Source organism: Grus americana, chromosome 15 (genome assembly GCF_028858705.1).
Source record: "Grus americana isolate bGruAme1 chromosome 15, bGruAme1.mat, whole genome shotgun sequence".
In the NCBI taxonomy this organism is placed as follows: Eukaryota; Metazoa; Chordata; class Aves; order Gruiformes; family Gruidae; genus Grus; species Grus americana.
Genome location: NC_072866.1, coordinates 18,021,621 through 18,034,268, shown reverse-complemented (window position 1 = coordinate 18,034,268; position 12,648 = coordinate 18,021,621). Strand labels below are relative to the sequence as shown.

At 38.7% G+C, this 12,648-nt stretch overlaps 1 protein-coding gene across 3 annotated transcripts in view; it reads right to left on the bottom strand.

Moving 5' to 3' along the window:
• Positions 1-12,503, bottom strand: part of SNX29 (sorting nexin 29) — a 126,550-nt gene extending 114,047 nt beyond the window's left edge. For 2 of the 3 annotated variants that reach the window (XR_008579362.1, XM_054842625.1), the window contains exons 1-4: positions 12,393-12,503; positions 6,644-6,708; positions 5,739-5,791; positions 3,604-3,728 (exon numbers count right to left, since the gene is read on the bottom strand). Coding sequence is in view for 1 of the 3 variants with exons in the window: in XM_054842625.1 (XP_054698600.1) it covers positions 3,604-3,728; positions 5,739-5,791; positions 6,644-6,708; positions 12,393-12,399 (250 nt within the window). In the remaining 2 variants the exon portion in view is untranslated. Of the gene's footprint in view, positions 1-3,603; positions 3,729-5,738; positions 5,792-6,643; positions 6,709-12,392 lie in introns of those variants that run through there. The other variant, XM_054842627.1, reaches the window with a different exon arrangement.
• Positions 12,504-12,648: the final 145 nt, after the last annotated feature.

Sequence of the window (12,648 nt, the reverse complement as noted above, 5' to 3'; positions counted from 1 at the left end):
ACTTTAAAAAACAAAGGCGTTACATTTAAAATGGCTCTGTCCCCAAATATTGATAAAACTTTTTTTGCAGTTGCCTGAAATTTCTCAATTGGAGGTAACAAAAATCTTCATCAGTAATTGCAAATGTACACTAAACCACCTAGTATTTTACATATTCCTGTTTCTTAACCGAATAAGAACATATTTGAAGGACATATTTATTACAATTCACCTCTTACCATTTTCTCAGGGGAAAAGAACAACCAAACATCAGAGAATTCATCTGTAAGACTTAAATCATTACTATATGGTATAGATTGGCAATCATTAGTCATTAATGTTGCATCAAATACATACTGCTTGAAAGTATCTTAAAATATAACAATAATGTTCGCGTGGGTTTGATGTGTTATAAATAGAATTGCTTGAATAACTAGAACAGTTTGAAAGCTGTTAATCTATACAATTAGCAATATATCAAGAGATTGAATTCAAAGGCAGATAGGATATTTTTAGGGAAAAAAAAAATCTGAGAAACTCAAGCGTTACACACAAATTTAAAACACATCAGTCTCTCAAGGAAGACACGCAGGTACTCCTTTTGACAGTTTAATGAATGTCTTTGCTCAACATTTTTTTTTAACTTAACAAAAAAAGGAAAAATAATTCTATTGTATAAGTGAATGGTGCGCTATCACCCCAAATATTATGCTGACTTTTGATCATAATCTCAATGTAGGCAGCATAAAGCAGATGTTTCAAGACAGGTAAAAGTTTCCTCAAAGCCAAGGCCTTTTCAGCTTCCCAGGCCCTGCCAGGCGCAGAAGCAGCCGGGAGAGCAGAGCCAGGAGAGCTGACCCAGGCTGGCCCAAGGGATGTTCCCTGCCATGTCACGTCATGCTCCGCATAGAGCTGGGGAAGCCAGCCGGGAGGTGGGATCACTGCTCGGAAACAGACTGGGCATTGGTTTGGTTTTCTTCCTTTTGCAGGTGGCGAGCAATTGCATTGTGCATCGCTTGTTTTAAATATTGTTTTTACTATTATTATTGTTATTATTATCTTCCTTTGTTATCCTATTGAACCATCTTTATCTCCACCCACGAGGTTTTTTTCCATTCCCCTGCCTACCCCGCTGGGGTAAGGGGTGAGCGAGGGGCAGCCCAGTGCTCAGCTCCCAGCCAGGGTTAAACCCTGGCACCCCTAGATGAACTCTGCAGGACGGCAGACCTCCTGAGGAGCCTTCCAACTTGAATTAGCCTATGAGCCTCTGATGGAGTGCACAAGAACCACTGCTATGAACTATTCCAGCTCTTACTGACAGATAGGTTTCAGCAAGTCTGGAACCTCTAGTAAAACTGGAGAGACACCAGCCAGAGGCCATGGAAGACTGATCTATTTATGAACTTTCAACAACATTGTCCTAAGAATTTTTAGTGAATACCGCATCAGCTACCATATTCTCACATAACCTTAACTGGAGTTAAATGAAGAGACCCTCGTATTGTCACAAACTAAAGACATAATACAGTTCTATTGTTTGCTGGTTTTGTTTAGATTGCTTAATACAAGATTAAAGGAGCTGCCTATGCCTGTAATGACCATGCCATGAATTGATACCAAATCACACTGGTATTAAGAATTTGTTTACTTGAATATATATTAAAAAATTTAAATATTTTAAATAGAATTTTTAAGTTGTAGTTCCAAAGAACTACTACTGGAGCTTTTATTTAAAACTTTTATTTACATTTAAGAAAAACAAAGTAAAAAACTGAAGCTCTTACATGCAAAATGATGCTATATTGTTTACAGCTATTTGAAAGTACAGTTTGTCATGAAGTATCTGTAAATTTCAAATAAAAACCACTGCTGAACAGCTTTATTCTTCAATTGTCAAAGCCCAAATGTACAGCCTAAACAGCAGTATTCCACTATGTCAAAGACAAAGATGACACCTGTGATTATGTTAGACAGAATGGAATAAAAATCATACTAGACTCATTTGCCTGAAAGGGATAAAAATATAGAAGTACTTTGCAACTGCTTTCAGAAAAAAAACCCCAACACTGTAATTCACAAAGATAAATGCAGTGGAACCCAGTAATTTCCATCAAAAAAAAAAAGCTTCTCCTCTTAGTCATTGTGCAGCATTCAATGTGCTGCAAAGCAGCCATGGTTTTGTTCTTGAACCTCCATACACTGCTTAAGCTTCTTAAAGAGTAAAAAATGATTTTTCCTTCCTTCTTCCATTCCCCAACCAGAGATAACTTTCCCAACTTTCTCCTCTTCCTCCACATCATCTCCCTGACAAGCCCCCAAATGAGACACCCATAGATACGAACATATAGCTAAGCTGTTACTAAATTCCCAATCATGAGATGCACCTTTGTACATCTGACCACTAAAAGACAGGACCAAAAATTTCATACAACCTTGACATTACTAACAGACAAGAGAGAAATCATAAGAATTATATGTAATGTCTTCAAAATTTAAAGATACACTATTTGCATAAATCAGCGTGTAACAAGGGAGAGCATTCTCTGCACCAAAGCATAAGACTCTCAGTTGCAAGCCGGGGGGATCATTTAGAGTCTGCAGTGTCGAGTCTTGCCCATTGCTAAGTAAGAGAGGCAAACATGGGAAACTCACCACTGTCTCTAAAAGCATAGCTATTTTAGCTCCCCAAAAAAGCTAAGTCTGGGGGGCTCTAACCCAGAAGCAGGCAAGTCAGCACACAAGACCAAATATTTCACCCTATCATCCACAGGAAACAAGTCCATTGTTACAGCCATTTAAAAACACCATTATATCAAACTACACATTTTGTGTTTATGTAATATCCACTATATGCAGTTGTTTGGTGTAGCTGGTAGTTATGGCTGGAGATCAAAAGGTATTAACAATTCTAGTACCACTGACTATATTAAGAAAAAAACAAAATCCTGCTATGTGTGTTACATGTTACACCTGATGGAGTTTCAAAAGCCAAAAAAGAAACTCCTTTATATTATGTGTACCCTGTTCAAGGAAAAAGATACTGTATGTCAAACTTCACAAGAAAACTGAGGAAGATTAACACCTTCAAATACTTTTGATAAAAACACAAGGGAAACGTCAAGGTGATGAGAAGGCAACAAAAATAAAGGAATTGTTTCTTTAAATGTGGAGAAAGTAATAAAACCCAACCCAATAAATATAAGTAATGTAAGTTTTGTGTTTAAAATGACATCAATACTTAGAAGTTAAACATATATGATGCTATAGAATATGGCAGTTAAAGAACAGAGTAAGATAAGGTTAAGAATGAAAATGTTGTAGTAAAAACTTAACAGCAATGTTTATCCCTACCAAAAGTCAAAAGAAATTTGCCAATGATACTATTCACGATGGAACTGTAGGAAGTGCAGATTTCCAAACACCAAAATTTCTAGAGAAACTTGGGATGAAAGTTAAACTAGATTGAGAAAGCAATAACCATTTTCACTGCTTAATGACAGTCTAAGTATTAAGTACGGTACGAACCGTCTGCAGTTTGGTGCACTGCTTAAAACTTCCATTAGAAATTGTATTACTTGCACTTACCAACTGTTTAAAACAGAACAGATACGATTAATGAATTACCTGTTTCGGTTTTACTGGAGAAACCTGCTGCCTGTTTGATCGCTGCTGCTGTTAGCGCTAACCCTCGGCTCCTCCTCAGACCATGCTGTAACACAGCTTCAAACTGAGCACACAAACAAGTGACTCTGCAACAGAATTTTTAAAGAAATCATGTGAAAAGAACAATCAACTACGTTTCTATAGAGCAGATTTATTCCACATCTCTGAACAGAGATTGTAAAGGTGAACCATTATCTTACATGTAGTGACAGACCCCTTGTATGCACTGATCTTATCATTTGCAAATAGTATCACCTACTTGTGCACAGCCTCATCATGACTACCCAAAGCTGGGGCACAAATTACATTCAGAAGAACTGGCAATTGATTTGAGAAATCATCCTCACCTGCTACAGCGGTTGTCAGTCTTGTTATGTCAGCTTCACATTACTTACTTTTCATGTAATGCAATTACATTTCCGTAATATACCTTGTACTACACGTGCAATTAATGATTTTCTGAAAATGTGCTATAACTTCCTATACAATTAATAGACAATTTTGTTAATTTGCATTAGTACACTGTAATTCAAGCCTAGGAAAACAATTAAACATACATTTTAATGTCCTTCAGATATCCTAGGCATAGGAAAATAAGAAAGATTTTTCTGGAGGTGCACTGAATCTTCAGGTTTTGATGTTGTTCTCTACAATACTATTTATAAATTTCCTGGGTTTTAAACATAACCCAGTTAATACAATTTTCACACAGGTAGAACCATTGCAAAACCAGCAAAGTTTTAAAATTCAGTCTGCCAAAGAAATGAATATTATTGTAACTGACAGGGAATAATAAGGCTTAAGGTGTAACAGACATGAATGCAATCTGTTTGTTTGAAATCTTATTTTCTCTAAGTTTTATTTTTGCCATTAAATAAACAATACTTAAAACTTAAGCTTTGAGAAAGTTGTCACCTGGCTGCCAAAGCTGATTTAACTAAGTTCAAATAAATAAAAAAAAACCCAAAACCGTTTACAAAGTGGCTCATAACTCTGCCCCGACATTCCAGAAGTACAGAGTCCTACTCAGGGTCACAAAAAAGCACAAGATCTCGGGAGGAGCACTGACAGAAAAAGAGGTATATTTATCATAACCGCCCTGGACAGAAGAGCTTTTAACATGTAACACTTTCCAGTACATCTATGTTAGGAAAACTTTACTAATAAAGCAGAATATAATTAAAACAATACTCAATATGATTGTGGAGCAGTTGTGATTAATTTTTGCCAACAAGACTGCTGCTGTTAAAAACAGAAATTCCAGCAGATACATGACCCCCTAGGGGGAAGAAAAAAACCTCCACTTGACTTTTTCAATTCAGAAAAAGCAGAACAGAAACTAGGTTCTGTGAAAGACCTCATATTATTAAAAATCCATGTGCACTGAGAATCAAACCAAGAAAACTGTGCAGCATTTTACAGGAAAATTTAGGCTCTAATAAAAGCAGAAACTTATCCTTTTGCATTATTTCTTCTTTTATTAAACTAATTCAAAGGGGCTTGGATGATCACCAGGCACCGCTTAAAAAGGTGGTGGAAGAGAATGGAAGTCAGGGACAGTGAGGACATGCATGAACTCTCGCACCCCTATCAGCAGCAATGAATTGTTACGTTGGCTTTCCAATGTTAATAAAAATGAACAACTTCTCATACAGGAAAAAAAAAAACATGTCTAAAACATGTCAGGAATAAGAAAAAATAAGAGTGAAAATTTTCTTAATGACTGTGTGTTAAACACACTTGACACTTAAGCATCAAACTTCATGAAACACAGGTGTATTGGTAATAGATACACATGCATTTTTAAAAGAGGTTTTAGGGAAGACAAGCTCTCCCAATCTCACATTCAGACCTCAGAATTCAATGCTTTGTCATGAACTCTGCAGCCTCTTAAACACTTGTAACTTCAGACAGAAGAACACTATTTGTTAAGCTGTCAAATCAGTAACAAAATGAAAAATTCAGAGTCCCATGTCAGTGTTTGTGTAAACAAAAGGAACTGGAGGTTTTTTGAGCATGTCGAGTATTTTGTGCCATGTTTTATGCCATTATGATACATAATCTAAGCATGTTAATAGTTTCTTAGACTATTTTACCTGCTATCAGAGTCTGAAGCAATTTCTTTCCTTCCTCCAAACCGTATCTGACACTGCAATAAAGAGATTTTAAGAAATTTTTGATACACTAACAAACTCAAGATTCTGAAATATTTCCATATAAGAAACAAAGTCATAATAAAAAAGGAAGCAGTACAAAATAAAGCACTGGCAAATACAGCCTGCAATCAAAAAGTGCTTTACAGCATCATGTTCCATTAACAGGCTACTCTTGCAGTTCTTGCTCACCAGAACGACACACCTGCAGGTCCTTCAATAAATTTAAAATTGAGTAAAAATTACTACTTTTGAGTTTTAAACGTACACCCACAAAAACAAACACTGCTCCTATTCAGCTGAGTGCTACAATTACAGAAGAATTTTTTTTATAAAAACATATCATCGGCTTACTTTTGAGGCATTCCTTTGCCTCCCGAGCTCTCCTAAATTGAATCCAGCCTACGAAACCCTACTTGCTAGACTTCATGTTGATGCAAGATACATACATACATAAATCTCATCTTTACCTGTATTTTAGCCATTCACTACAATCCTGGTGTAAAAACAAAAAGTTGCTCCTCTAAAATGTTAACCAATTTAGCCTCTGCAGTACACTACAATTTAGTTCAATCATATAAGTATTACATATATATTTTTAATATATATTCTATATTATTATTTATATTTATTATATATATTGCAAATATAATCTGTCAAGAACAAGAATTTTAAACAAATACTGCATAACAGTTGTTTGCTAGCAGACACAAAAACTCAGTAGTACTGTGTGAAAGACAAGATTTCTTCTTTGTCTGGTAAAGAGGAAAAAAAGGGCCAAGACAGTTCCTGCTAGTACTGACAACGCAGCGTAAGTATACTGTAGAAATACGTATTGGATTTCTCACCTGTTTAACTGCATCCAGTAGCCGTTCTAGAAGAAACTGTCTTTTAGTGTCATTGTTCTGTGAACCTGAAATTCAACAAAATGGTATCATTTTAAAATAAATATTTTTTTAAGAAAAATACATTTGGGCCAACACCAGGGCCCTGAAAATTTTCTTCCCATGCCAATCATGCCATTAAATTTATTCATGTATTTTCTCTAAGTAAAATGATGCAGTATAAGTTTGTGTTTCGAGGTTTCAAGTAGCCTTTCTCTAATATGCAGGAATACTGTTTAAAGTATCATCTACAGCCTTATTTTAGCAAGACTTTGGTTTCACGATATAAGGTATATTGCAGCAATACTATGGTATAACTGCACAACCAGCACAGCTTGCCCCTAGCTGCTTGGCACAACCACCTGTGGGGCCATATTGCAACTCTGGAACTGACCTAGCTTAAGATTTTTAAATTTTTTTTAAACTGCTTTTTCGGTGGGTTGGATTAGGTGTATGATGAGGGTCGCACAGCAACCCCATAAACATTCGTAGTGGGACAACCACCAGTGTAGTATATCTTCCCAGCACAAGACATTAATGGAAAGTGAGAAAGAGACAGCAGGAATATCTACTTGCTATCAAACAACCTTACTGCAGTAAGGGTTTTAAGTCAGGTGAACAGAGAGCAATTGTTACCATAAATCCCTTAAAATGTAACTAACAACAGAGTTCTTCCTGATTAACACCTATGAAATCTAGTTTGTTACAACACAAGACAGTCTCCAACTTCTCAATCGTTTCAACAACCAATAGCATAATACTTAGCTTTTCAGAAAATGCTTTATGAACTCCCATGAATATGTGTAAAACTTATCGTATAATTAACCTACATCACCTCTATCATTTCTTTATTCTGAACTTAAGTTCAGAATATCCTTCAAAAACCTCTGCGACCTCTCTGGAATTAAAGTCAGTCTATTCTTCTCTTCCTCTGAAAGAACATACAACCAATATATGCACAGATTGAAAGGCAATTACCAAAACTCTGCATGAGCAAGTTACTCCAGATACTGAAAATCAACCACCACACAATAAGCCCTCTAGTAAATAGAGAAGACATCAAAGATACATGTCTCTTCCTCTTCCGAGGAACTCAACACTGTGAGGTCCCAGTCCCAGAACTTCCCACCTTCGTAATCCCATTCAAAGTAGTTCAAACCAGCAGGAGGGAATAAAATTTGTCCTATTGAAATTATTCTGCCTTTGTTTCATCTTAAATAAGAAGAAAAACCCCACTGTAAGTCTATAATACACAATGCTAGAGTAAAGAAAACAACAGGAAAAACGTGCAAATGTAGCTGCTGGCTAACTAAGCTTCCCAATGCGTATTTAGCTGGTTACAGTGGATTTTCAAGAAGTTATACTTCCGATTTTGAACCCTGACTCAAACTGTGCAGACATGCGATGTATGAGGTTTGGTTCTGGTATGAGGTTAGTCAAACACTCCGATGCGTGCAAACTCTGGTGAAGATGCAAACAATGTTCAATGCTTGTAAAGGCCTCCAGAAACAAACCCCATGCCAAGTAGGTTCTAACTTCCAAACAACTATGCCAGTTACGGCACTGTGAAGATAAGGTTAAATTCATATAATCCCTACTACTCCACTTTGTGCTCCTTCAGAGATTACAATTTTATTAAATTATATTCAGTGTTACCATGCATGCACTGCGAAAATAAGACACGTGCCTACGCATCCAAATGCCTTATAATAAATCGCATAACTGTAAAATATGGAAAATAATTAAATCCCAACCTTTAGGACAACCCTGCATGCACAGTAACACTGAATATACACAAACCTGCAGATTTTCTCTCCTGTTTCAAAGCTCATCACTTCTACAGTCTTATGCTATCCACATACCTGCGAGAACAGGCACAATGCAACATTTCTCTTTATATTAAACAGTTTGAGACTACTACAGAACAAATCCATGTAATTCATAATTTTGTGACCTGAAAAACATCTATCAAATGAAAATACTAAGTACACCGGTTAAGTTTGACTTCCAAATGCAATACATGTTAGTTTTTAAATGCACATCTGTTTGGCACCTTTGTATCTATTCGGTAACACAGAAATGGTTTGCAACTAGACACCGGACTGTGAATAATACAAAAAAACGCATAAATACAGGAAACCTACAGATGATCACTACGCTAACTGATATGCTAAAAGACTAAAGCACGTGATATCAGACAGCCTTAAATATACACAGACTGAGTGCAGTGTAATGTGTATTTTGTCTTTATTTTACTTGTAAATTTGTGCTAATAACAATTAGGACTGCACGTGATTACAATCAATGATTTCCATAAGCACTTCAGATCACCTTCACTGTTAACAGGGCTACAAGGCCATGTAGCGTCTACGCTGAGGGCTGGCTGAGGTTTCTGCTCAATGCATGCCTTCAGAATTCTTCTATTGCTCTGCCTGACAGAAATGTTACAGGTAGAAGAAAAAGAATATTCACAAAGTCTATTTTTTTAAAATTGTAAAATTAAGTTGTGTGTTTTTTCAAGTAGAGGATATATCTTCCTTCGTAATAAGCCTAGAAAACGTAATACTATTTAGCAGTGTTTTTGTTTCAAGTAGATGGAACATAATAAATCTCTACCAACTCTATTTAAGATTTTGCTCTTTTACAGTCTTCATTTTCTAAACTAAGTCTTTAAAAAATAAAAAAGGTATTTTTTCAGACCAGAGCATCAATTAAGTGTGATCAACTCTAGTTGATTTAAGGACTAACAATGTATTACAAACTGACCAAAATACCCTTCTACTGATTCAAAATAGTGGTAAAAACTGTAGTAACTCCCATACAAATACAAACCATAGAATGCATAAAAACAGCATTACTCAGAAAAAGGCTATATTTAGACTATTGCAATAAAAAAGGAAGTTCATACATGAGTCTAAAAATAATTGTGAAAACATAAGCATAAGGTTACAAAACCTAAGAAACTTTAAGAGACTCCTTCCATCGACATCTACTCAGTCAAAAAGGGTTAAAAATAGGCTTAGGTACTGCACCTGCCTCTGTGGCCCCTGTCATCTTTTGCTGTTCATGGTCATGCCTTCCTGTTTTTATAACAAACTTCTCTCCAGACCCTGACAGAAATATCCACACCTACGCAGCAGACGAAAACTGACTGTCCAAGTAAAGGAAAACAGGATTTTCACCCAAGTCTTTACAGGTACAGCTCTCTTCAGTACCACATGTAGCATATAGGTTAAAAAAAAAAATCTCAGATTGCTCTTCCATACTTCTTGAAGTCTTGTATGCAAAATTTCAGACTGCAATTCCTTTTGCTTGCTCTAGTACAGGTTCTGAGGGTGCAAGTTTAAGATAAACCAAACAGACCTAATTTAAATACTACTTTATACTACATTATTAGGCTTCTACTGCCTCATCCTGAATTAGTCACATCTTTATATGTTTTTTGAAACTGTCATTAAACAAGCGACAACACCCCTAATTCTTGACAAGTACATAAATCTAGCATCCTTGTGTTACTTCCTTTGAAAGTTTAGCCTATTCAACACTGTCCAATAAAATATGAGTATGATATTACTAATGCTGCTTACTGATCACAAAGTAATGCCCAAATCATCAGGAAGTTACCTTCACATCCACTAGAAATACACAGTAGCTAAAAAAATATACGTTAAAAATAATTAATGCCATTAGGGAAAGAGGTTCTTCTATCCATATTTTAGCAACAGCCCTTTTAAGGGCCAAAACTGGGTAGGGAAACAAGTGTAGACAGTGCTGTTACACCCGCTAAAGAAAGGAGATGGTTAAATTCGATGATGTTAACATCAGCCATCTGCTTTATCTGAGACAAGCAAGACAATGATACACATTTCTCTGGCCTGATCTGCTCCACTTACATTATTCTGGAAATATTCTGTATAGCATTGTATAACAGTCATGTTTGGCAAAGTGCATAATTAGTGTTCTTTGCCTTATCTTGCTGTCGTGTAGGTTTTGGCAAGGGCTACACACGGGTAGGTTAGCCATGCAATTCAACTACTACCCTTAACCTCACCTTAGGCATTATTCCATTGTAAGTAATTAAATGTTTCCTCTCCTCATAAACCTCTATCTCTTCATTGTTTATAATAAAAAAAAGAAAAATATTAAAGCTATTAAAAATACCTACGTGACAAGGCTCTATGCCATGAGAGGTGCCACCTTGCCTTTTGAGTCACAGAATTCAAGCAGAGCTCCCCAAGATAAGCCTCCTAGGAAGAGTCAGGCTCTGATTTGTACAAATCTGCACAAGGCTAGTCCCAGCCTGAATTCATCACTGACGGGCTATGGTTTTCCATATGAAAATGCTGACTCTTAAAAAGTTCAGAATTAGGATTTAGTCTATGTTGTGTCAAGATCTGAAACACTTGAGAAACTTTCTTCTCCCATGGTTTGAAAGATTTGACTGTTACTTGCATTTTTCACAATGCTAATTAACAGTTTTCCCCACAATAATCTTTTTTTTTTCTTCATGTCTTCTTCCATAAAAATGTTTTGCTTTCTTCTTACCACAAAGGTGAGAACAAAACAGAGAAAAACACAACTGAAGTGTTTTCATTTTCGGTTTCATTTTCAGAAATTACTGCTATCCATAAAACACATACCATTTAGTTACTCCGGTCAACTCTTCAAATTTTTTCTCACTATCTTTGGCAACAGATTTCACCACGCGTTAAGTCAGGGTGGGAGAAAACATATGATCTAATCTTCAGGTGCACAGTGCTGTCTGCAACTTCCACCACTGAGGTTGTATAAGCACAACCATGAAAGCATTTCCTAAAGCACCTCCCATCTTAAAAAAACAAACTCTTGCCAATGTGTTTTAAGACATACCAAGTGCATATTTACAGGAAAAATCTATTACAATTTTCTCCTCCATCCCACCAAATAACTCTCCACACTGGCCCATTCAAGTGGCTATGCCTCCTCCAGCCCTGGAGTTTACAGGCCCCAATTCTCATGCAAAGCTTTCAAGGATTTCCCCCCACAGAACCCCCAGGATTTAGCACGCCCACACACCGCTTCCCTGTAATGCGGAGCCCAGAAAGGAAGACATCCACAGCTGGCACATCCTCCCGGGGGCTGAGGGGCAGAAACAGCAACGATACACCCTCAGCACTGCAAGGGACCACTTTTTCACTAGTCATGCTTCTCACCCCTCTCACCAACCGCACATAAGTAAGTCTGCATATCATTATTGTTATTATTTTCTCTTGGTGATTTACTTTCTCGGGAATATTTCCATTGGTTCTGCACAGTTGAGGCAAGGGAGCTCCCGGGACCAGCATGGCTTGTGCTGCGGGCCAGTGCCAGGCTCAGGGGCGGCTCTGGGGTCTGAGCCCAGGTAAAACACCGCTTCTGGGGGGCTCGGGGAGCCGAAACGGGGAGCAGGGTGCGGGGAGGCAGACCCGGGCTGAGCGCTACCCCGCACCGCGGGGCCAGGGAGGCCAACGCCTCCTGTGCCACACCAGCCCGCAGACCCCGGCCCCTCCGGGGAGAAGCAAGGGGGGGAAAGGGGCCTCGGCCGCGGGGGACCGGGCCACGCCTGACCGGGCTGGCAGCGGAGCGGCGGGGACGCCCCGGGCAAGCTCTGCCCGCGCCAGCCCCCCGGAGACCCGGCGGCCCCACCGAGCGCGGCCCGGCAGGGGAGAGGGCCCCGCTCCAGCCCTCCACTCACCACTCATGGCGGCCGCGGGGCTCGCACCTTCCGTTCGCCGGACCCGGTCTCTCCTCCCGCGCAGCCCAAAGCCGGGCCGGCCAACGCACACACTCCGCCCCGGAACCCCACCCCGACGCCCCGGAAGGTAAACGCGGCTCCGCTCGGCTCGGGGCAGGGAGCTCCGTCCCCGTCCTGAGGAGCCCTCACGACGTGGTGCCGCCTCCCTCACAGCGCCGCGCCCGGGAAAGAGGCGCGAAGCTGTTCGCCCTCCTGA